Source organism: Pleuronectes platessa, chromosome 8, assembly GCF_947347685.1.
Source record: "Pleuronectes platessa chromosome 8, fPlePla1.1, whole genome shotgun sequence".
NCBI classification, from domain to species: domain Eukaryota; kingdom Metazoa; phylum Chordata; class Actinopteri; order Pleuronectiformes; family Pleuronectidae; genus Pleuronectes; species Pleuronectes platessa.
Genome location: NC_070633.1, coordinates 2,014,863 through 2,037,772, shown reverse-complemented (window position 1 = coordinate 2,037,772; position 22,910 = coordinate 2,014,863). Strand labels below are relative to the sequence as shown.

The 22,910-nt window shown below is 42.1% G+C and overlaps 1 protein-coding gene across 1 annotated transcript in view; it reads right to left on the bottom strand.

Moving 5' to 3' along the window:
• Positions 1-360: 360 nt before the first annotated feature.
• The window catches only part of LOC128446153 (F-BAR and double SH3 domains protein 1), a 47,064-nt gene continuing 24,514 nt past the window's right edge, over positions 361-22,910 (bottom strand). Inside the window, exons 13-21 of the mRNA XM_053429106.1 lie at positions 13,299-13,454; positions 12,597-12,725; positions 11,213-11,296; positions 10,061-10,205; positions 8,719-8,819; positions 8,449-8,559; positions 8,129-8,279; positions 1,835-1,890; positions 361-1,269 (exon numbers count right to left, since the gene is read on the bottom strand). Coding sequence (XP_053285081.1) covers positions 1,219-1,269; positions 1,835-1,890; positions 8,129-8,279; positions 8,449-8,559; positions 8,719-8,819; positions 10,061-10,205; positions 11,213-11,296; positions 12,597-12,725; positions 13,299-13,454 — 984 coding nt within the window. The 3' untranslated portion in view covers positions 361-1,218. The remainder of the gene's footprint in view (positions 1,270-1,834; positions 1,891-8,128; positions 8,280-8,448; positions 8,560-8,718; positions 8,820-10,060; positions 10,206-11,212; positions 11,297-12,596; positions 12,726-13,298; positions 13,455-22,910) is intronic.

Genomic DNA, 22,910 nt, shown 5'->3' with positions numbered 1-22,910 from the left:
ATATTCTTTCCATTTTATTATGATGGATTTTATGGTGCTCAGAGAGATGTTCAAAGCTCTGGATATTTTTTTATAACCTAACCCTGCTTCATATTTCTCCACAACTTTATCCCTGACCTGTTTGGTGAGCTCCTTGGTCTTCATGATGCTGTTTGTTCAGTAATGATCTCCAACAAACTCTGAGTCCGTCACAGAACAGGTGTATTTATACTGAGATTAAATTGCAGACAGGTGGACCCTATTTACTAATTATGTGACTTGCAAATGTGACTTGTGAATGCAATTGGTCGCACCAGATCTTTGTTAGGGGTTTCACAGTAAAGGGGGTGAATACATATGCAAGGCACTGTATGTGTTTTCTGAAGTTGCCTTGCGTTGAGCTCTCAGGGCCACCTTAAGGACATGGGTGTCCTCGGTCCTTTTGCCAACACCTACCAAGTACTTGTGTTAGAAAATGCCTTTGAATAGTCCACTTTGCTTAGCTAGGTTCCTATGAGATACATGACCATGCAGAAGCATTTAAGTGGCACCCATGATAGCTGTTTGAGTTATCTTAATTATAAGGAAAAGAGCTTCAATGTTTCCTAACTCACTGAACCTCTTTTACCATGGGAAACACCAGACCTTCATTTATGAAAGAAAAGAGAAAAATGATGTCCTTCAATTCATGGCGGCAGCTACACCTGGTAACACCCAGGTAGTTATGGAAAAAAATAAGCAGTTGTTTTATTCTCCTGACAAGATCCAGAACTGATGTAAATCCGAAAATGATCATCTGAGCTCCTGATTTCTGCTCTGTCACATCTGTCCAGTCATGAGTCACAGTGAACAACACACACAGGGAAATCATAGTTTACAATATCTTCATCAGAACTTAATGCTAATATAAATGTCATTTTAATGCCCCGATTGCAAAATGCACACAAAAATCTTTTGTCCTCTTTTATAAGGTTTGTCCACATAGATTTCATATATTTCCAGTTGGTTTTGTTGTAAATAACCAATGGTTAAATCTTCCCTTAATAATAAGAACATCTTTTCTCAGGTAGCATCATTCGTTTTTGGACAGTATTTGTTTTTTTTAAACATGTAAGTGGAGTTGGATTTCTTTTCCTTACTCCTTACTGCTTCACTTTGACATCTTCTCTTGACCTTGTGACCTTTCCTAGCGGGATCTTGGAATAGTGATTATTTTGACTTCTCCACCGCAGCCTGGTCTCAGGGATGAGGTGAAGGCCTTAGTGTTGGAGGAGGGGGAGGTGCTCGACACTAAAACAGTACAAGGGATGAGAGAAATCTGTTATCTGCAATCTACAAATGTTGTCAACATTCAAGCTTTCTCCTCTACATGCATGGCTACCAATGTAATAAGGAAGCAACCAGTGCCAACACAGATAGCAGTCACTCATGTACAGGACATCAAGTCTTCTTTTGAACTTTTCATCCCAGATTCCATCTGTTATGTAGACTGCCAGCGTGTTTTCAATTTATAACTGAGTTCCAAGAAATAAACATCAATACTGACATTAGGTTTTTTCAGCTATATCTTGATTGTACTTGTTTTTTTCTTGTTTAATTGCATTTTATCAAAAAAAAAAGAAAAACCCTTTTATTCATATATTTAATTAAACAGGGGTGAATGACAAATATTAACAATATATGCTGTCTATATTGCTTGCTATTAGGATAAAGAAAACATCTGTTAAGTATGTTTACATAAATTGTTATAGCTGTATTGATTTTAAGACCCAATAAAGCAGTGGGTCCACCAGACCCGCAAACATTGGCTGTGCGACAAAAACATGAACACCATACAAGGGTTAACAGTACATACAGGTCTTAGTCGACTACTGGAGAGATCTGGAGATGTGTGGTTGCTGCCCCCAGTTTCTGAGAAAAAACACAAAGACAAATTGACAACCATTCCTACCTAAACAACTAACCACATTAACTACAGTAAAGTTTAATGCTTCTCACCAGTGTTGTGCATGAACATGTTCAAAAGAACGCGTTCATTGAACACGTTTGTTTTTATGAGAACGATGAACTGAACACAGCTTAATGACAAATAGTGAATTTGAACGGTGAACACGTTCATATTATCTGAGGTCTTGCTAAAACGTTACGGAATGTTTTCCTTCTACTGAGGAGAGACGCTCTCTTAAGGCCGATGTATGCTACTCCGAGTCCATTATGCGCGGTGGGACAGACGGACCAGACGGACTCTTTTTTTAATTTATGGTTCTCAGAAGGCTGTGGGTGCTGAAAACAATTCACTGCCAGAACAGTAGGTGGCGCAACGGAAGACAAGCTTAGAGAATCAGAATCAGAATCAGATTCAGAATTATTTTTATTGCCATGTATATTTGCACATACAGGAAATTGCCTTGGTGAAGGCTACCTCTTGACAAATGTACATGTAGAAGAAGTCCACGATTGTTTATGTACGTTCTCCCGGCTTTCCTCACACACAGTGAACGATGGCAACTAACAGACAAAGGCTGTTGATGGAGCTGGAGCTGCTTGACATGGAAGAGGACTTGCTTGGCACAAGCTTAGAGAATCGTAGTTCACCCTGAACTAGGGTTGCCAACCATCCCTTGAAAAACGGAATCGTCCCGTATTTAGAAACAAAAGAACCCGTCCCGTATTGAGCTGAAAAGGGACTCACTTTGTCCCGTATTACTGTGAGATTTTAAAAATGGTCAGTAAAATGCCAATGGAAAATGAATAACAGGGCGCTTTATATGAAAATTTACGGTAAACTTGTTCCCAGGCAATGTCCTGCTCTGGGATCAATGATCTGACAGCATATTCACACACGAGTACGATGATACAGAATACGCTCATCCCATCCCATTGGTCGAGGAGGTACTGTTGCTCGCGGAGAAGATAGTGGAAGTATAAGGAGAAGATAATGGAAGACCACAAAGCAGCATGGGTGACAGTGACACAGACACCGACACTGCTTTACGGGGCGGTGCAGCTTCGAGCAGCAATATGACTCCTGCTCATAGTGCTGCTGAAAAGGATGCAAAAATACCGGGAGGAATGGGAAAAAGCAAACACCTGGGTGGAAAATGTGAGCTAAAATATCTATAAAGCGCACTGCACGGTGTGCCGGCGCACTTTCCCTGTCGCCCATTTTGGGCAGACTGACCTTAAACAACATACTTCAAGTGGTGGGCACATGCGAAGCATAAGGGACAACAAAACTAAAAATATGCTTATTTCAAGATGGATGTTCTGCTTTCTATCTATTGTTTTATATTAATGTATACAGTTTTAAATTAAGCACATGGTTTTATTAAGACAGGTTTCTGTTAAAGAAAGATTCTTATGTTATTCAGTTAATTTAGTTTATTATTAAAGTGAATTGCCAATGAGGTGCCCTTATTTATTTTTCAGGGAGTTGGCAACCCTACTCTGAACACGCGTAGAAAGGACAGTTTTAGCAATAAAGTGACACCCAGCGGGTCAAAATGCTTATGTTATCGTTTCTTAGCGCAGCGGTTCCCCGGTCTTGTTTTCGAACTGCGTTGCTAGTTCAATCAGGAGAGACTTGATTTCCGATTACAATATTTATTTTGCAAACACAGAAGATATGAATGTTTTACAGTCTGGCATTTTAGACCCCTGTGAGATGTCATCAGGATTAGAAGGGGGTGGAGCAGAGCATCGAACAGGAATACCCCCAAAAGAAATAAGACGAAGAAGGTAGATCAGGGGAAGGGAGATAATGATGAGTCTTACCTCGTGTTGTAGTATTCTAGGCAAAGTAATACATGCTTTTGTAATAGACAATCGTTATAAAATGTATCTAATACAAATATAGAGATGTCTCGTTAGAGTGCACCTGCAACCCGAGTGATAATGATATGAGATAAAAGGTCTGGAGACCAACAGTAAAGATCATATGTGCAGGTATGATTAGGGGATCTAAAATGTAGAACATAACTAAGGTTATCAGACATAAATAAAGTTAGGTCCAAGACTAATTTATAAAATGCTACCAGAATTATATATCGGTAAAGCAACCGCACCAGGTTGCTCGATACCAAAATGAAGGTCTGCTGGACCAGAAGTGAATGTCGTGGTGAGTGCAGGATCTAATTGTAGAACTTAATAAATGGTCAGCAAAGACCAAACTTAATTAAAAGGTAATTTGACCAAAATGAAATTAAGGTTCAAGACCAAATTAAATTAAATATCAACAAAAATGCAAAGCGGTACGGTCTCCCTAACAGAAATAAAGTCGCATGACAAACAGAAATTAAAATGGCGCCCACCGCCAAAAGAAATTAAGTGGCATGGCAAACATAAATAAAGGTTCGCTGGACCAAGTTAAAGCCATGGTGAGTGCAGGTCCTAAATGTAGAACTTAATAAACGGTCAGCAAGGACTAAACTTAAATAAAAGGTCATTTGACCAAAATGAAATTAAGGTCCAGGACCAAATTAAATTAAATATCAACAAAAATGCAAAGCGGTACGGCCTCCTTAACAGAAATTAAGTCGCATGACAAACAGAAATTAAAACGATACAGCAACCGCCAAAATAAATTAAGTGGCATGGAAAACTTAAATGAAGGTCCGCTTGACCGAGTTAAAGCCATGGTGAGTGCAGGTCCTAAATGTAGAACTGAATAAACGGTCAGCAAAGACCAAACTTAAATAAAAGGTCATTTGACCAAAGTTAAATTAAGGTCTAAGACCAAATTAAATTAAATATCAACAAAAATGCATAGCGTTACGGCCTCCGCAACAGAAATTAAGTTGCATGACAAACAGAAATTAAAACGGTGCCCACCGCCAAAAGAAATTCAGTGGCATGGCAAACTTAAATGAAGGTCCACTGGACCAAGTTAAAGCCATGGTGAGTGCAAGATGTAAACTTAAAAAACGGTCAGCAATGACTAAACTTAAATAAAAAGGTCTTTTGACCAAAAGAAATTAAGGTCAAAGACCAAATTAAATTAAATGTCAACAGAAATGCAAATCGGTACGGCCTCAGTAACAGAAATTAAGTCGCATAACAAAACAGAAGTTTCCGGCGGATACCACTGGAGGGCACACCAGAGAATGAGACAGTGTAGGACTTCTGGAATTGCATGACGTGAACAATCAAGGAGGTTACTGTTTTCTTAATTTTAAGATTACGCAAAAAGAGGCAGCGCTGCCATGTATATTGTCTGTATGGCCCATCAATCGTTCACTGATACGAGAAATTGATGGGATTCACAACCAGTATTTTTTAATGTCCGTCAGTACGTAAGATTATTGCTCCGCCGGTTTGGCCCATTGATCTTACACCAGAAGACACGCAAGGTGAGCTTCTCCGCCTCTGTTATACTAGCCCTGTCGTTCAGTGCATATTGCATCTGGCGTTCGCGTAGCATTCATTCTGAGGACGTGCACGACTGACGCTCCACATGGTCTCAGGATATACGCGACAGCCATCAGGTGCGCGCGCATCCGTACTCAATTAGAGGAAATGTAATTCGGGCCAGTTCAGGTGTATATTGCATGCTTAAAGCGTTGAGTTGTTGACGAAGCAGATTGTGTTATGGTAAATGCTGAAGCACGAGGAACTGCTGATCTACTGTCTCTGTTTGGACGCGGAACGCACTCGCTGGCGTGCAAGGGTTTTAGACGACTGTCAATGTTCTGCACGGTGAGAACCGGGGACTGCAGAGTGGTGGTCAGAATATTATCTAAAGATAAAGTGGTTGCTATGAGTGTTTAAAAAGAACAATGTAATACTTATCTTCGGGAGGGGGCTTTGGAAGAGGTCGCTTGTTGAAACTTTTGCGACCACGAACAGACGCGGTTGGGGACCCGCTGGGGTCGCCGGATCATGCTCCGAACTGCGACCCGGTAGAATCAATGGACTGTTTACTTGAACCGCTGCCGAGGAGGAAGCCGGCCTGAAGCTGGCATGATGCCGCGATGTTAAATCTGAGCGATGAAGTCGGCCTCCCCATGGGAGACGATCCGTGAGATTGAACGATCTCTTGAATGCTGGGTCCGAACCTCTTGGGTACAATAATCATTGACAGGATCCGACATCGAGATGAAAAACAATGTGAATAAGCTAGATGAGCAACAGCTTGCGTTAAGAGAAGAGAAGGGATTTTTAAAGTTTGACAGGTGCTGAATGATTGGCTGAAAAGACCTCGCCAGACCTGATTGGACATTTAGGAACACCCACAATCAGCTGATCACTATGCAGGTTAAGTGCTCCGTTACGATCAGCTGATCGTCTGCAGCTTAAGTCTTCCTCACTGAACTTACGCTAAGCTTCATTTCAGTGTCATGATAGCCGTGGAATTAAAGTCGTGACAGCGGGTTTTTGCGCTGTTACCACCGCATTTAGCATGGTGGCTAGCACGCTAGCGTCGTTATGACGGGTGTTATAACCGTATGTGACCGTACACACATGCTGTTAGTACTCTAACCAGCCACCGTAACGGCCGAATTATAGTCCTGCGACTGCAACCGCGGAAGGCCACGCAGTTGCATCAACGGACTCGTTTTAATTTATGGTTCTCTAACGTGTGGCGCGTGTTGCAACGCAATTCACCGCCAGAACACTAGGCGGAGTAACGTTGTTTGTCGAAGACAAAACACACAAAGAAGAGACGTCTTCTTCTTCGTCGACTGTTTAGTTAGATCGCCACTCCGGCTCCTCATAGCCTATTTCTGCCGGACAAATCGGCCAGTCAGTGACGGGTTATACAAGTGGTCATACTTTCAGATCTCTTCTGCCAAGTGCTCATCTATTTGGTCCATATTCGTTCTTCTAAATCTTCCGTGATTTCCGCGTATTATGGGGCATGAAACCGGAAACTAGACTCCAGACGGGATGTAGTAAGCAGACCAATCACAAGCCTTGCGGGCTGCTTGAGGCTCGCGGCGCCTTGTCGTATAGTTAGAAATATTGGCGGACGGGGCGTGTTGCGTGTCTTGCGTGCATGCGTGCGTGCGTACAACCCGACTATAATTCGGCCTTAAGCCGGACAACTCCGCTGGCTTAACACACTTGTCAAATTAATCGTAGAATCGTAGTTGTGTTTGGGTTTATTGTGATATACGGAATGAAACAGGAAGTTTGAGGTCCGGAAATGTGAGTTTTCGGAAATGCTGTCGTTAGTGGACCAATCACAGCCAAGGGATATCCCTAGGCTCTCCGACATGCCGACGTGTAGTTAGAAAAATCTGAGGTGCACGAAGAGCCCTCCGAGGTGCTCGGAGAGGGCATTCCACGGTGGTGAAGTCGTTCCCATGTGTCCGTGTCCGTCAAAACGGATTAGCATATATCGGCCTTAAGTCTAACCGGTGGGGCGCACAGGCATTACAGGTGGGGGGCGCTACCGGGAGGGGGAATGCGAGGTGGAACTAATATTATAGCCGAACTAATGTTTTGACGTCTGCTCTTTCGGCGTAGCCAGGGGTCGGCAACCCGTGGCTCAGGAGCCGCATGCGGCTCTTCAGCCCCTCTGGAGTGGCTTCCTGTACAGTGTTGTGCATGTTGCGCACATTTTTCGCGAACAGTGAACTTTATCAATCAGTTTTCATGTTATCTTGAAATGACCAGCTCAACAAGATCTACCGACCAAATAATGTTGGTATTCCCCCCCGAACGTACGCCCTCTTTTTTTTTTGCCGCCGCTACGTCCCCCCGCGCTGAGCAACGAAAAAAATAGAGGGTGACATGCGTCGGAGCGTCCATGTGACTGCCTCTTGTCCAGTCATGCGATCGACCCACACTGCCTCTAGGTATATCGCGATCGACGTATTGGGCAACCCTGGTCTAGCCTAATAATTGGTTTCATAGCAAGGCATAGAACTATGATTTGTTGTTCCTTTTGTTTGCAGGGTATGAATAAATAAACAGGCAAAATTAGCTTTCTTTTAGGAATTGATACATATGAGGTACAGTTTAAGGCAAGGGGTAGGGATGGATAAAGTTTTCTTTAAAAAACAAGTTAAGTCTTTCATTCTCACTTTCCACCTTAAAACTATGAAATTAACTGAAATATGAACAAGTTCAGAATTTACTTGTATGAACTGAACTTTGAACTAGTTCATGAGAGGTGTGAACTTGCACAACAACCACTGCTACTCACCTACTGTAATGTTTGCCACCCTCAGATGTAAGGGCTGCTGTTTATCTTCAACGCAGCTAGGGGGGGTAGCATTAAGTATGGAACTACAGCCAGGAGTTGAGGGGATTCCTACTGTAGAAGTGAAGGGAGGCATGGTTGGGGTTGGGAGAGACTGGAGAAAAAATAAAGATGGTGGCATCAAAGTCCAACAGACAACCAGCGAACAATATGATGAGTTGGGTAGAGGACAAACATTATCAAGCTTTCAGTCTTATGTGACATCGGAATCCTTCAACTGGAAAATAAATGGTTTGGAGGAGCAGTCAGGAAACCATTCTCACCTCCTCTTGTGGCTCCTCCAGATCCACTTCATCATGTACGAGCTCTACCACCAACGACGGGAAGAGACCAATCCGTCCATTCAGCTCTCCCTCCCAAAATCCATCATCCACCTGACAATTTGTTTATGTGGATAACGTGGAAGGACACACTTTAAATAAAAGCTTTATTTTTAACTTTCAGCCACATGGCCCTTATCAGCAGCTGGAGTTGTTGACTGTTTCTTGTCTGTCAGATCCATCATGTAGGCTATTATCTGTTACAACACACACCTCTCCAAGTCGACAGCACATCAGTGTGATCAGTGCCCCCTCCTGGAAGGAAAGCTCTTCTGCACTTTGGGCCTGGTAGGAGTAGAGAGCTCTGGCTATACCTGAAACAGATCAGACTATATTATAAGAATTATGAGCTATAGAGATAGATCGCACTCAAAGGTTGTTATTAAAAATGGAAAGTAATCTGGGAAATGAGTTGGATCCTTTCATGGACAAAAAGTCAGAGCTCTGTTAAAGTTCAGATACACCAGCTTTAGAAACAAGTAGAATAACTGCTCTCTGTAAACAGAAAATACTTTTGTTTCAAGTTTGTTTCATGTTTCTTTGTCTGGAAGCCCTTTGTAAGTGGACAAAACACATGCAAAGTAAGAATACATCTTCATTCATTTGACAACAAAACACAACACATAACAGATAGGCGCTGCAAATACAGAAACGCACTGCAATTACAGAAAACGACAACCGCAGTGTTTCCAGAGGACACCTAAAAGGGGTTGACACCGCCGGTTTTTGTGGGATGTTTTTGTGGCTCCTTTGGTAGCAGTGTCCATCACTTATAGGTTTCCCCTTCTATCTTAAGGCGTTACTCTTTTGGTCAACCATCATTTTGAGAGCCCCTAATTTGCATACATACACACACTCATATACACCTCCTTGTTAGTTAGCTCGATTGTTTAGTAATTTGTGTTTTTATACTTTATTATGTTCGTAATAAATGTTCTTGTTTCACAAATGTTCTGTCATTAATGTTGCATAAATGAAATTTGCCAACCTTTACACTGTTAAGAACTCCATAACCTTCACTGTTCATTGTATAATCTTTTATAGTAAATATTGAGATATCTAATCGAACTAGATCTAAATGAGACTGATCTTAATCAATAAATTGGCTGTCTTTTCCCTTCTTTGAAGGGTGGTGCCTCGCGAGAATTTTAACCAACTAAAGTTATGATCTAATATTAATATTTTAAATATTAATGTTTGATATTTTTTTATAATAATAACCACATTTATTGAGTTCCGAAAGGCACACCATTCTATGTTATCACTTTTTAAGCACTATTGCACAACAATGTTTTCTTACTTTGCTTGTGTTTTGTCCACTTGCATGTGTTTTCTTCAGTTGCAGTGTGTTTAGCTCTCAGGGTCACCGTACTGATGAGTGCTTCTCGTTGAATGACTATAAGAAACTTGGATGCTAACCTCTCTGGTGGTTGATTAGTATCTGACGTGTCCCCATTACAACTGCATTAAATTGTACAATATGTGCATGACACGACACATAACTAAGTATTCATATGTTTAATGCTAGTATTAATAACACACATTAAGTGCTAACCTCGGCTGCTTGCCTTCTCTTTATTTCCAGTGGATGAGGTGGAGCTGAAGGAACAGTCCAGCTGAGCAGTTTCCTCTGCTTGTAGACACATGAACTGCACATAACGCTCAGGAACATAACCCACCTGACCACAAGAGTTACACACCTGCACAGAGACATGGTCAGGTATCCAACGATATGAATTATACACTGGAAAACATACAATATACACTGTATAGCACATCGTAAAACCACAGTAGATCTATGTTATAAATGTTGATACGTTTTGCACCATTATTCCAAATGTTTCCAGTCACTTTAAAAGCCTGGAAAAAATCAAAATCAAAAATCAAAATCAAAAAATCAATAATTGTAATGATTTCACACCGTAAGAGCTAGGAGGAATATTACTTCCCTTGTGTACTTATAAACGACTTGTATAGCCCTTAAGTTGTGATATTATTAACCAACTGTCTTTTAGATTGTCCTTCATAAGGCTTGACTTTAACATGAATTTATACAAACATAAAATCCCTATGAACTTAATAGCTATTTATCTTAACAAAATAACAAACTCTTAATAGAGGGCTGCATATACACATATTCAATTTAAATTACATTTTTTGTCACTTCATAAACCACATCATATTATCATAAACATAACGTAAAATTATTAGTGTGAATGATACACAGTCTCAGAAAGAGCATACTTGTGTCGCAAAGACACATGGGGGGGGGGGGGGGGCGGACGACGACGACTACCTTTTCAAAATAAAAGTGTACCATTTCTCCAACCGTCAACACTATTACAAAATAAATGCATCAAATACCAATAGTGCATCCGTTTGGACAAAATTAACACAGATATCAGAAATATAAATCTAGATATCTATAAAATACATTATAATGAAAAACAACAACAACAATATTTAGGTCATTTATAGTGCACACTGCCTAAATGTCAACCTGTGCTTGTACCCTGCCTCTAAGCCAATGTCAGCTCGGTCTGATTATGCTTCTTTATAACCCTAAAGGATAATTGCTGTAGCTGATGGATGGAAGGATGGATGACATTTTTTGAGAGGAATAAACCTCAAAGGATGATTAACACTAATAAAAACCTAACTGGGAGAAGCCTCCTGCTGTCATGATATTTAAACAAGGAATTGTTACCTTTAGCCAGTCCTCCATGTCTCCATCTTCAATCGCTTGAAGCTCCTCCCCTTCCCTGATTGACAGCTCGTCTGACTGGCCAGCCTAAAGAACACAACATGCTTTAAAATAAATTCTATGAATTCTTCAATGAAATGAAATGGCCGTTGTCATGATGCAGTTCTCCACACACACTGCACATTTTCATTTGCTGGGTAAATTCAAACCGGCTAACTGTGATACTAGATGATTTTATGCAACCAAGAAGACAGGAAATACAGCATTCTGCAGCCTTTGTGAATTCATCAGCATTTTCCAAAGATTTTAGATAACAAAATCATAATGTGTGAGGATAAACATGACATTTTGGCATCTCTTAAATAACATCTCTAACCAGTTCTCTAGATAAAATGTAATCCTCATATTAGCTTTCCATTGACCATGAGACTTTATTCTTTTATAACTTATTGTCATGGGTCAAAATTTACCTGATCAGGTTTGACTGTTAATGAAACGTCAGGTATAAATTATCATCCAATTATGTGTGACACCTATTTAAATAACATCATTCCAACTCCTTAGGTTTACACATTTACACTACATGTTTAAGTTTAAAGAAAGGCACAAATTGTAAATACTTTTGAATTATACCAGACTGGTAACGTATATGTAAAATGTTAGCCAGGATATTACCAGGTCATATTGACTGATGCGATTATTCATAAACAACAGAGAGAAAATAAATTATATATTATACATTTAACTTGATTAAGAAAATCAAGCATGTTTATGTGATTGATTTATGAGTGTGCAATTTGGTCCGGTCCGATTGAAAATCTAGATCTAGTGAATTTAAATGTGGTCTCATAAGGGGACTGCACTCTGCTGAGTGATATAAACACCAGTGAAAACATAACCACTAGGAGGTTATGACTGTGCTTCTTTATAACATCTAGGAGGTTATGTTTTCACTGGTGTTTGTTTGATTGTCTATTAGTTAGCAACTTTACGCAAACAAGACTATGAAACTTGGTGGATGGTTCACAAAATAAACCATTACATTTTGGTGCAGATCCAGAATATTTTTTTCTTACTCCAACATTGCGAGACAGGCTGTAATTAGCAGAGGTATGTGCTCTCCGAGCACCCTTGTAATTAACTATGGTGGGGGGGAGTAATAAATCACATATTTTTTGGGCGGGATTATAATCACACTAGCTCAGGCAAAGTTAAAATCACATCAACTCACCAACCGACAGAAGTTCAAAGAAAAAATGAGACTATGTCTCCCACAAAAAAAATGTATGAGACTCAAACACCAAAACTGTATGACGGAAAACTTTGAAGGGTATTTTTTGCAGATGACACCAAACCAGAAAAGTGTGTATATTTTAGCGAGGACTACCTGATAGCTATAGATAACTCTACAGGCTGCAGGATAAACACACGCTCCAGATGCTGACCCTGGATCTGCAAAAATATCTGCATTCTCATCATCATAGTCCTCAAAGTCAGTCAGCTCAAATTCATCCCCCTGGAAAACACAGAAAAGCAGACTTATAATCGAAAAGATTTAATATTCCTCTTTAAAAAATGTATATATAAGTAATTTCTAAAACAAGGTTTAAAGGATATATCTAGCAATAATTTTTTTATTATTGTAAATAAATTATATTAAAAGATAAAACCATCTTAAAGCCATCTTAGACCACAAAAAATAAACAATTCCCAGGCAGTGAGTGACCATAACTTTTGGAAATATGTCAATAAAATAATACCAACAGACCTTTTTTAAATAGATTTGATCTATGAAATATCATTTGATTGAATCGACTGATCATCCTCTTCCCAAGTTTCCTTCTTCTAATCTCAACTATTTAGTGGAATTAGTGGAACTACTCAAACTTTTCTACTGCTTGATATAGAAGAGCAACATACAGTTTGAATGTATATAGCTGTGGATATTAATTTAGAATTAAGACTATAGAACCATTTTACTCTGATGCGACAAAGGCCCCCGGCTCTGATTAGTGCGACCTGAGTTAAATTAGTCAACAGAACACACCTGTGTGAGTGTGTGAGTGTGTGAGCGTGTGTGTTTGTGTACTGAAAAGTCTTCAGTAGACTTCCTCTGTTCACTGAGCCGTCTCTCTCTCTCCAGCTCCTCTTCTGCCTGGTTCATGGCATCATGAAGCCACAGTTCAATTCCTGGGACACTGTCTGACAGCAGCAGCAGACGAGCCTCTGCCTTCACTCTGCTGAGCTAAGACAACAAAAACAAGTCACCAACTTAGACACACTCAGAGAGACAGAAGGTTCTGTATCTTACATTAAGATGTCATCTATCAGAGTGTTTTCTAACTACAGTAGATGCTATCATCCAAACACCCCATCACCTAGCTAAGCTGAGTACATTTTATGAGAGCTTTTATTTATGGTAAAAGGTCTTTATTTATTTGGCATGCGGAATGGGGTAGATGGGAATCATACTTCCGACCTTCTGGTTATTGGACGACTCGCTCTATCTCCTGAGCCACAGCCACCCTTTATTTGAAAGCAAACTAACTTAAGGTTTTAGCATAAAAGATCACATGGACTCTGAGCCCAGAGGTGCACTTCTGTGTTTGTTTTCAGTATTTAATTCTGTTTACTGCGACCCTACTCGGATTACTTTCACGATGGACGAGCGTCTTACCATCAGGGACACAACACCATCCGATTTATGTCCTAACTTCCTTGCCTCTTCTGTGGATTTAGTGGATTTACTGATCAGAGGTGCGGTGTTCCTCGGTCACGCAGCGAGACTGAGGCGAGGAGAGGAAAGCGCGCGAGGGCTCTGGTGCGCTTCAGGGAGAGAGGATCACGCTCACCTCTCCCGAGCATTCTCCTCTCCAATGTTCACTCGCTTTGCAATAAGATGGACGAACTGCGCCTTCTCCTCCGGACAAATAGAGACTTTTCCCTTTCTTCCGTGGCTGACCGAAGCTACATCGGACTCCGCCGCACAGCTGACCGGCTTTCAGCTGTTACGCACGGGCCGCGACCCGATCCTCTCACGCAAGGCAAAAGGCGGATTTGTTTTTATATAAACCATGGCTGGTGCAGCGACGTGAAAGTTATTCTACAGTCCTGTTCTCCGGACCTGGAAACTTTTTTCATCACCTACAGACCATTCTACTCTCCCCGTGAATTCACCTTTTTTATCCTGGCTGGAGTCTACATCCCACTTAAAGTGAGCCGTCATCTAAGAAGCCAGCCGCCACCGGGTTTTTTTTTGCGCGTCTACTTGTGACTATACGGTAAAACAGCATGGTTGGCTGAAACGGCCTAAAATTACTACAAATACAACTTATTTTTTTATTTTTTTATTTTTTTAATCTTTATGGCGTATCTGCTCATGTCAATTATCATGTATTTTTAGTGCAAATTAAAGGGAAAGTCTGTCAAATAAAAAAAAGGTGTACATAATGTAACCATATTTGGATGCTGATTAAAAATATTCCTTGAGAGGTTATAAGTGATATCGAGTGAATTCCTGTTCATGGTGTCTCTGACTATGCTGATACAAATTTTCGGGTACTTTTACTGTAGAATAACTGAGAAAATTAAAGAGCAAATCTGTGAAAGTGGCCAAAGGCATTCATAATGTAACAATATTTGGAAGCTTATAAAAAATGTTCCTTGAGAGGTTATAAGTGACATCGAGTGGATTCCTGTTCATGGTGTATCTGACTATGCTCATACAATTGTTTGTGTATTTTTACTGTAGAATAACTGAGAAAATTAAAGGGCAAATCTGGGAAGTGGCCCAATGCATTCATAATGTTACCATATTTGGAAGCTTATAAGAAATATTCCCTGAGAGGTTATAAGTGACATAGAGTGGATTCCTGTTCATGGTGTCTCTGACTATGCTGATACACAGTTTTGAGTATTTTTACTGTAGAATAATTGAGAAAATTAAAGAGCAAATCTGTGAAAGTGGCCCAATGCATTCATAATGTTACCATATTTGGAAGCTTATAAAAAATATTCCTTGAGAGGTTATAAATGACATCGAGTGGATTCCTGTTCATGGTGTCTCTGACTATGCTGATACACAGTTTTGAGTATTTTTACTGTAGAATAACTGAGAAAATTAAAGAACAAATCTGTGAAAGTGGCCAAAGGCATTCATAATGTAACCATATTTGGAAGCTTATAAAAAATATTCCTTGAAAGGTTATAAGTTACTTCGAGTGGATTCCTGTTCATGGTGTCTCTGACTATGCTGATACGAATTTTTGGGCACTTTTACTGTAGAATAACTGAGAAAATTAAACGGAAGTGGCTGGGAAGTGGCCCAATGCAGTTTCCAGTGGATTCCTGTTCATAGAGCCTCTGACTATGCAATGTCCACATTCAAATTTAGATGGAACCTCCTGTTTTCACAGACTCATTCCACTTCAACATGATAGTAGAACATCTCTGAGTGTCAGCGACATTATATCAGTAAAGACTATTGATTCCACTCCCTGTCTCTGTAGCTTATCATGCAGACTATTAATTTGGGCTATTAACAGGTTCAACTAGTGCAATCAAAGTTGACAAATGTAAAGTTGACACACTCCACCTCATATGTACATGTATTTGGAAATCCTTTTTTTTGAGAGTACATCGAACAACATGGAGGAAGGTAAGACACCTAAATGATATTCAGTAACAATAAATTAATTGTTTAAAAAATAAAACAAAATCCCTTTTCAGTTTAAAGGGGAGTCATTTTGAAAATTTAGTTCAGTCTTTACTGATATAATGTCGCTGACACTCAGAGATGTTCTACTATCATGTTGAAGTGGAATGAGTCTGTGAAAACAGGAGGTTCCATCTAAATTTGAATGTGGACATTGCATAGTCAGAGGCTCTATGAACAGGAATCCACTGGAAACTGCATTGGGCCACTTCCCAGATTTGCAACCCAGTCTCATCAGAAAACGTTCAATGGCAACGTTGGTCCACTTGGAACGACGTTACCATCTCACAATCTGGCCTCTCAGATTGTGAGATGGTAACATTTAGTCCTCCCATTGTTTTGCATTGGCGTGTTCTCACGTCACGTGACTCTCAAGCTCCCGTCTGCGGAGAGGAAAACATGGCGGAGATTCCCTGTTTTTTCAGATAAAAATATCATTTTGTAACTTAGTTTGGGCATAAAAATACATTCTGAAACCATTTCTAGCGAGAAATGTGCTCTTTGCTTCCACAGTCTTCAGCCAGTTCGTGCTTATGATAAATATTTTAATAGTTATCACGCATGTTTTTATCGTTGCTATGATGGTTGCCATGCCACCACGGCGCAGCTTGGTGTTTAAATCACAGTCCCTGCGTGGTGTCCTTCAGTGATCGTGAATGTTATTCATGTTATATAATAGTAATATTTGAGGCTAGATTACATCTCTAATGAGAAGGATCCTGCGAGTCTGTTTATACCGAGGCCGGCCCGAGTGCGCGACCGGACCGAGTGCGCGAGCGGACATGACGTATGGCTGTCGTAAAAACCCTATTTGTAAACAACCAGTCCTTTAACTCGGGGCTGCGTCGTAAACACGGAGCGCTTGGAAGACCACGATGTCATCTTCCTTCTGTCAGGTAAGTAGTTTATTGTTTTTAAAGATCGTTACGATCTAGGGTTACAGTCCGAGTGCGGATAGAGTCCGTCAATCCACACTATGGACGCTGTTCATCAGCTAATACGCCATTGTTAGCCACATGCTTCAGCCCACGGTAGCCTGTGCTACCTGGGAAGTGAATACATGGTTGTGGAAACCAGTTCAAGACGCTTAGCTCATCATTGAGGGACGCTACAATATAAATATAAACATGAATTTGATTTATGAATGCTTTAGATTGATAAGGAGTGTATTTGTCTACCATTACTCCACAATATCAGATCAATTTGGTTTAATGTATAGTATGCAATATGACAATAATGATTTCATGTTATGGAGTTGCGATTTATTTTATAAAACAATTGCTATGTTCTGTTTTTTAATCAAGGAGGATCAAAGTGAAGCTACAGGAGTTTCATTAACGTCAACAACTTGGACCGAACACTTTGTTTTGCTTGATGAAGAGCAGGAAGGGCAGCCTGGAGAGAAAGAGAAGCCGGGTTGAGCCCACTACCATCATCCACGTACCACGAGGAAGATGAGGGAGAGAAATGATCCTAGCATTAAAGAGGTACTTTTAAGTTATATACCAGAAAAACCACACTGAAAGAATTTTGATCAATCATGCTTCCCTGCTGTGATTGTTTAACTGGGAAAACAACTTTTTCCACAGGAAGGCAAGTAAATTTAAGGAATACATGTGCAAAGTTTTCCTCTGTTATGTATAATGATGACCCCCATCAAACATAATGTTAGCAATATTTACACCTTTTAATTTATACTGTTTATTTCTGTCTACATGTGTGAATTTGCCTTCATTAGTTTCAGAAAAGAGCGATGATGTATCGGTCAGTGGGCGGCAGCACGAGACTCCGCAAACTAGTCTGTAAGCAAAGTAGACGAAGGCATCGAGGTTGCGGCCTGCCATCATTGTTATTTTGCTTAAGGGAATGAATATGTTTCATGCAGAAATATTAGCATTTCCCTTATATCTACCAAAACTGCTTGTTTCACAGACTGCAGTTTTGTTTTGGTCTGATGTGGTGTGCTAATACAACGTATCTGCAATGGGTTGTGGGGCATTAACATTTGTAACTCTAATTTTGTTTTGACAGACTGTGAAAAGAACGTTGAGAACATCACCACTCTACAGGAAGACACAGTCCAGTAATGGGTGTCAGAAGTTCAGTAGTGAACGACAGGTACTGTGGAAAAATGTGTGTCATTGTTGTACAATGTCCTTTGACTCTGTTTAAACAAGGTCAACACAAAAAGGTTTGATTGTAAACTGATATCGGTACGAATTCATGTTATTCTCCTCTTCAAAAGAAACAAACAATCAAAATTACCTGCAGAAAGCCCTTGATGCTTCAGCTGCATCGTCAGACTGGTGAGACAGCAAGATGCCAACTTTAATGCCAATTTATTTGTGTAACATTCTGTGACCAAATGTATAGATAACTTTTTGTAGATTGTAAAAATAGATAACCCATTTATTACAAAAAAACTACACTAGAATTACCGCACTGCGTTGTGTGACTCCGCTAACCAGTGCAGTGTCCGTCTACATATTTCTACATATTTTCTCTCATATAAATGACACTGTATCTCTTGACAACTGAAACCATAAGATGAGGTCAGTGTGGCCTTGACCTTTTTACTTTAAGACAAATACAAAGTTAGACAATCCGAAAACATGCAGTTATGCCTCCGGCGACTCGCTATTGCAGAGGCATTAAAACCGTAGTGTAGTAGATTGGATTTTATTGGTGTTACATTGGACATCTTGTATGGGTACACCAAAACATATATTTGGTTTCACATTCTAGATGGCAATAAGCAGAGTCATCAACTCAGGAAAAATATTTCTGTAGAAAAGAAAGCCTTGTATGTGTGTATGTATACATACACACAAACGCACAATTGAGATGTTTTTGTCTTTTATCATATATTCTCAGGCAGTACTGATGCATTTACTGAGAAGGGACGTGAGGGCCTACTCTGCGTGCTCAGAGTTCAAGCCCAGCAGGCTGCAGCGGGCCTGACATATTCTGGAACAGCAGCACAGTCTTTAGATGACTCCTCTGAAGATGAAAACATGGCGAGGTACTTCTCCACTGATGAAGAACTGTGAGGGCTGTGATTAGCTACACTCTCTTGCTACAATGCTACTCTTGCTACTCCCTGGCAGCCTTAGGAAGGCATTAGCTTGCTGTGTGGTAGCTGTTAGCTTCAGCATTTTTAGTTTTTAGTGGCCTGTCTGACGTTTATGTTTTAAAAAAAAAAATCAGAGGGAACCATCTTCATAATTTAACACTATGGTTTGTTTGTGTCCTTCAGTTCTTCTCAAGAGAAGCAGTACAGGTGTGCCTCAGCTCCACGGTCCCTCCTGCAGCCTCCGCTCCTGATGCTAACCTCATGTCTCCATCACACCAAGCAGCAGACCTGGATTGACAGACCTTTCTCCAGAGCTGCCCCCTCCCTCTGAAACCCCCCTCTCCAAAACACTATTTGTGGCGTTTTTTAAGTCTTGTTTGCATGAGAATTGTTGATCATATCATTTCCAGCAGATGCCTTAATATAATGTTTGTGCACAATAAATGACATTGATCATAACATAATGGTATTTCCTTGCACTTCTACACCATGATATTGGCAGATAAGATGCTGATTACATTAAAGCAGTGAATGCTCTTCTTTAAGCAACATAAACAAACAATGATCCGATGGATCTGAAGTAGAATGGGCACATTACATTCTGTAGAGAATGCCTCAGTTATGGAAGTCAGAAAATAACTTTCTTTATCTGAGGTTCCAGTCATTTATAGTCACAGCAAAGCACACAGGTCTGGTTGTCTAAGTGGCGCCCATATCATTGTTTAAGATGTGTAACATCAAGTTTGTAGTCATTAGTCAAGAGTTCACCCTCTTGTTTACACTAAAATTAGGTGACCAAGATGTTTCACAATGCAATCTGATAAGGTCTTATGAGAAACATTCTTAAAATTAAAGAAATCAACACAGAGGATAGCAATATCTGTTTGACTTTAATCAGCGGCCTGACTTAACACATTAATACTACAATGAATAAGGCAGGGGTTTTCCATCAGAAATCATTTCTGGGACATTAATTTAAAAGATCTCCAGTATAAGCAAATGTGTTCTAAAATTGGTTTACATCCAAGTGTGAGGCTGTCCTGGCACATGGAAATAAGATATATATATATATTGTTTGTATTAGCTTTCCCTCAGTTTAGTACTTGCACTTCTTGAAAAGCTCTATATAAATAAGATGTATTAATGTTTATACATTGCCCTCTAGTATCTCATCTCATCTCATCGTCATCCGCTTATCCGGGGTCGGGTCGCGGGGGGAGCAGCTCAAGCAGGGGGCCCCAGACTTCCCTTTCCCGGGCCACATTGACCAGCTCTGACGGGGGGATCCCGAGGCGTTCCCAGGCCAGTGTTGAGATATAATCTCTCCACCTAGTCCTGGGTCTTCCCCGAGGTCTCCTCCCCACTGGAATTGCCTGAAACACCTCCCAAGGGAGGCGCCCAGTGGGCATCCTTACCAGATGCCCGAACCACCTCAGCTGACTCCTTTCTAAGTAAAGGAGCAGCGGCTCTAATCCGAGTCCCTCACGGATGACTGAGCTTCTCACCCTATCCCTAAGGGAGACGCCAGCCACCCTTCTGAGAAAACTCATCTCGGCCGCTTGTACCCGCGATCTCGTCCTTTCGGTCATCACCCAGCCCTCATGACCATATGTGAGGATAGGAACGAAGATCGACCGGTAGATCGAGATCTTTGCCTTGCGGCTCAGCTCTCTTTTCGTTACAACGGTGCGGTAAAGCGAACGCAATACCGCCCCCGCTGCTCCGATTCTCCGGCCAATCTCACGCTCCATAGTACCCTCACTCGCGAACAAGACCCCGAGGTACTTGAACTCCTTCACTTGGGCTAAGGACTCATTTCCTACCCGGAGTAAGCAATCCATCGGTTTCCTGCTAAGAGTCATGGCCTCAGATTTAGCGGTGCTGATCCTCATCCCAGCCGCTTCACACTCGGCCGCCAGCCGATCCAGTGAGTGCTGAAGGTCACAAGCCGATGATCCAATGAGGACCACATCATCCGCAAAAAGCAGTGACGAGATCCTCAGACCACCGAACTGCAACCCCTCCCCACCACGACTACGCCTCGATATTCTGTCCATGTATATCACAAACAGGATTGGTGACAAGGCGCAGCCCTGGCGGAGACCAGCACCCACTGAGAACGAAACTGACTGGCTGCCGAGGACCCGAACACAGCTCTCGCTTTGGGAGTACAGAGATTGGATGGCCCTGAGGAGAGACCCCCTTACCCCATACTCCCGCAGCACCTCCCACAGTTTCTCCCGGGGGACCCGGTCATACGCCTTCTCCAGATCCACAAAACACAAGTGGACCGGATGGGCATACTCCCAGGCCCCCTCCAGGATCCTTGCGAGAGTGAAGAGCTGGTCCGTAGTTCCACGTCCGGGGCGAAAACCGCATTGTTCCTCTTCAATCTGAGGTTCGACGATCGGCCGAACCCTCCTTTCCAGCACCTTGGAGTAGACTTTAACAGGGAGGCTGAGAAGTGTGATACCCCGATAATTGGTACACACTCTCTGGTCCCCCTTTTTGAACAGGGGAACCACCACCCCGGTTTGCCACTCCTTTGGCACTGTACCCGACTCCCACGCGATGTTGAATAGGCGTGTCAACCATGACAGCCCCTCAACACCCAGAGCCTTTAGCATTTCTGGCTGGATCTCATCAATCCCTGGGGCTTTGCCACTGCGGAGATGTTTGACTACCTCAGTGACCTCCACCAGGGAAATTGACGACGAAACACCATCAACCTCGAGCTCTGCCTCCAACATAGAGGGCGTGTTATTCGGATTCAGGAGTTCCTCAAAGTGTTCCTTCCAACGTCCGACGACCTCCTCAGTTGAGGTCAACAGAGTCCCATCCTTACTGTACACAGCTTGGATGGTTCCCCTTTTCCCCCTCCTGAGGTGCCGGATAGTCTTCCAGAAACACTTTGGTGCCGACCGAAAGTCCTTCTCCATGACCTCTCCGAACTTCTCCCACACCCGCTGCTTAGCCTCTGACACGGCAGCAGCTGCAGCCCTTCGGGCCTGTCGGTACCCTGCAACCGAGTCAGGAGTCCTCCAGGATATCATATCCCGGAAGGCCTCCTTCTTCAATCGGACGGCTTCCCTGACCACCGGTGTCCACCACGGTGTCCGAGGGTTACCGCCCCTTGAGGAACCTAAGACCCTGAGGCCACAGCTAGCCGCCGCAGCTTCAGCAATGGAGGCTTTGAACACCGCCCACTCCGGCTCAATGTCCCCAACCTCCACAGGAATGCCAGAAAAACTCCGCCGGAGGTGTGAGTTGAAGATACCTAGGACGGGGGCCTCCTCCAGACGTTCCCAGTTCACCCGCACTACTCGTTTGGGCTTACCAGGTCTATCCGGAAATTTCCCCCATTCCCTGATCCAACTCACAACCAGATGGTGGTCGGTTGACAGTTCCGCCCCTCTCTTTACCCGAGTGTCCAAAACATGCGGCCTCAGATCAGATGACACGATCACAAAATCGATCATTGATCTTCGGCCTAGGGTACTCTGGTACCAGGTACACTTATGAACACCCTTATGTTCGAACATGGTGTTTGTTATGGATAATCCATGACTAGCACAGAAGTCCAATAACAAACGACCGCTCGGGTTCAGATCAGGGAGGCCGTTCCTCCCCACCACGCCTCTCCAGGTATCTCCATCGTTGCCCACGTGGGCGTTGAAGTCACCCAGCAGAACTACGGAGTCCCCTACTGGAGCCCCATGCAGGACTCCATTCAGGGTCTCCAAGAAGGCCGAGTACTCTGAGCTGCTGTTTGGTGCATACGCACAAACAACAGTCAGAGTTTTCCCCCCTACAACCCTTAGGCGCAGGGAGGCGACCCTCTCGTCTACCGGGGTAAACTCCAACACCGCGGCGCTCAGCCGGGGATTTATGAGTATCCCCACACCCGCCCGGCG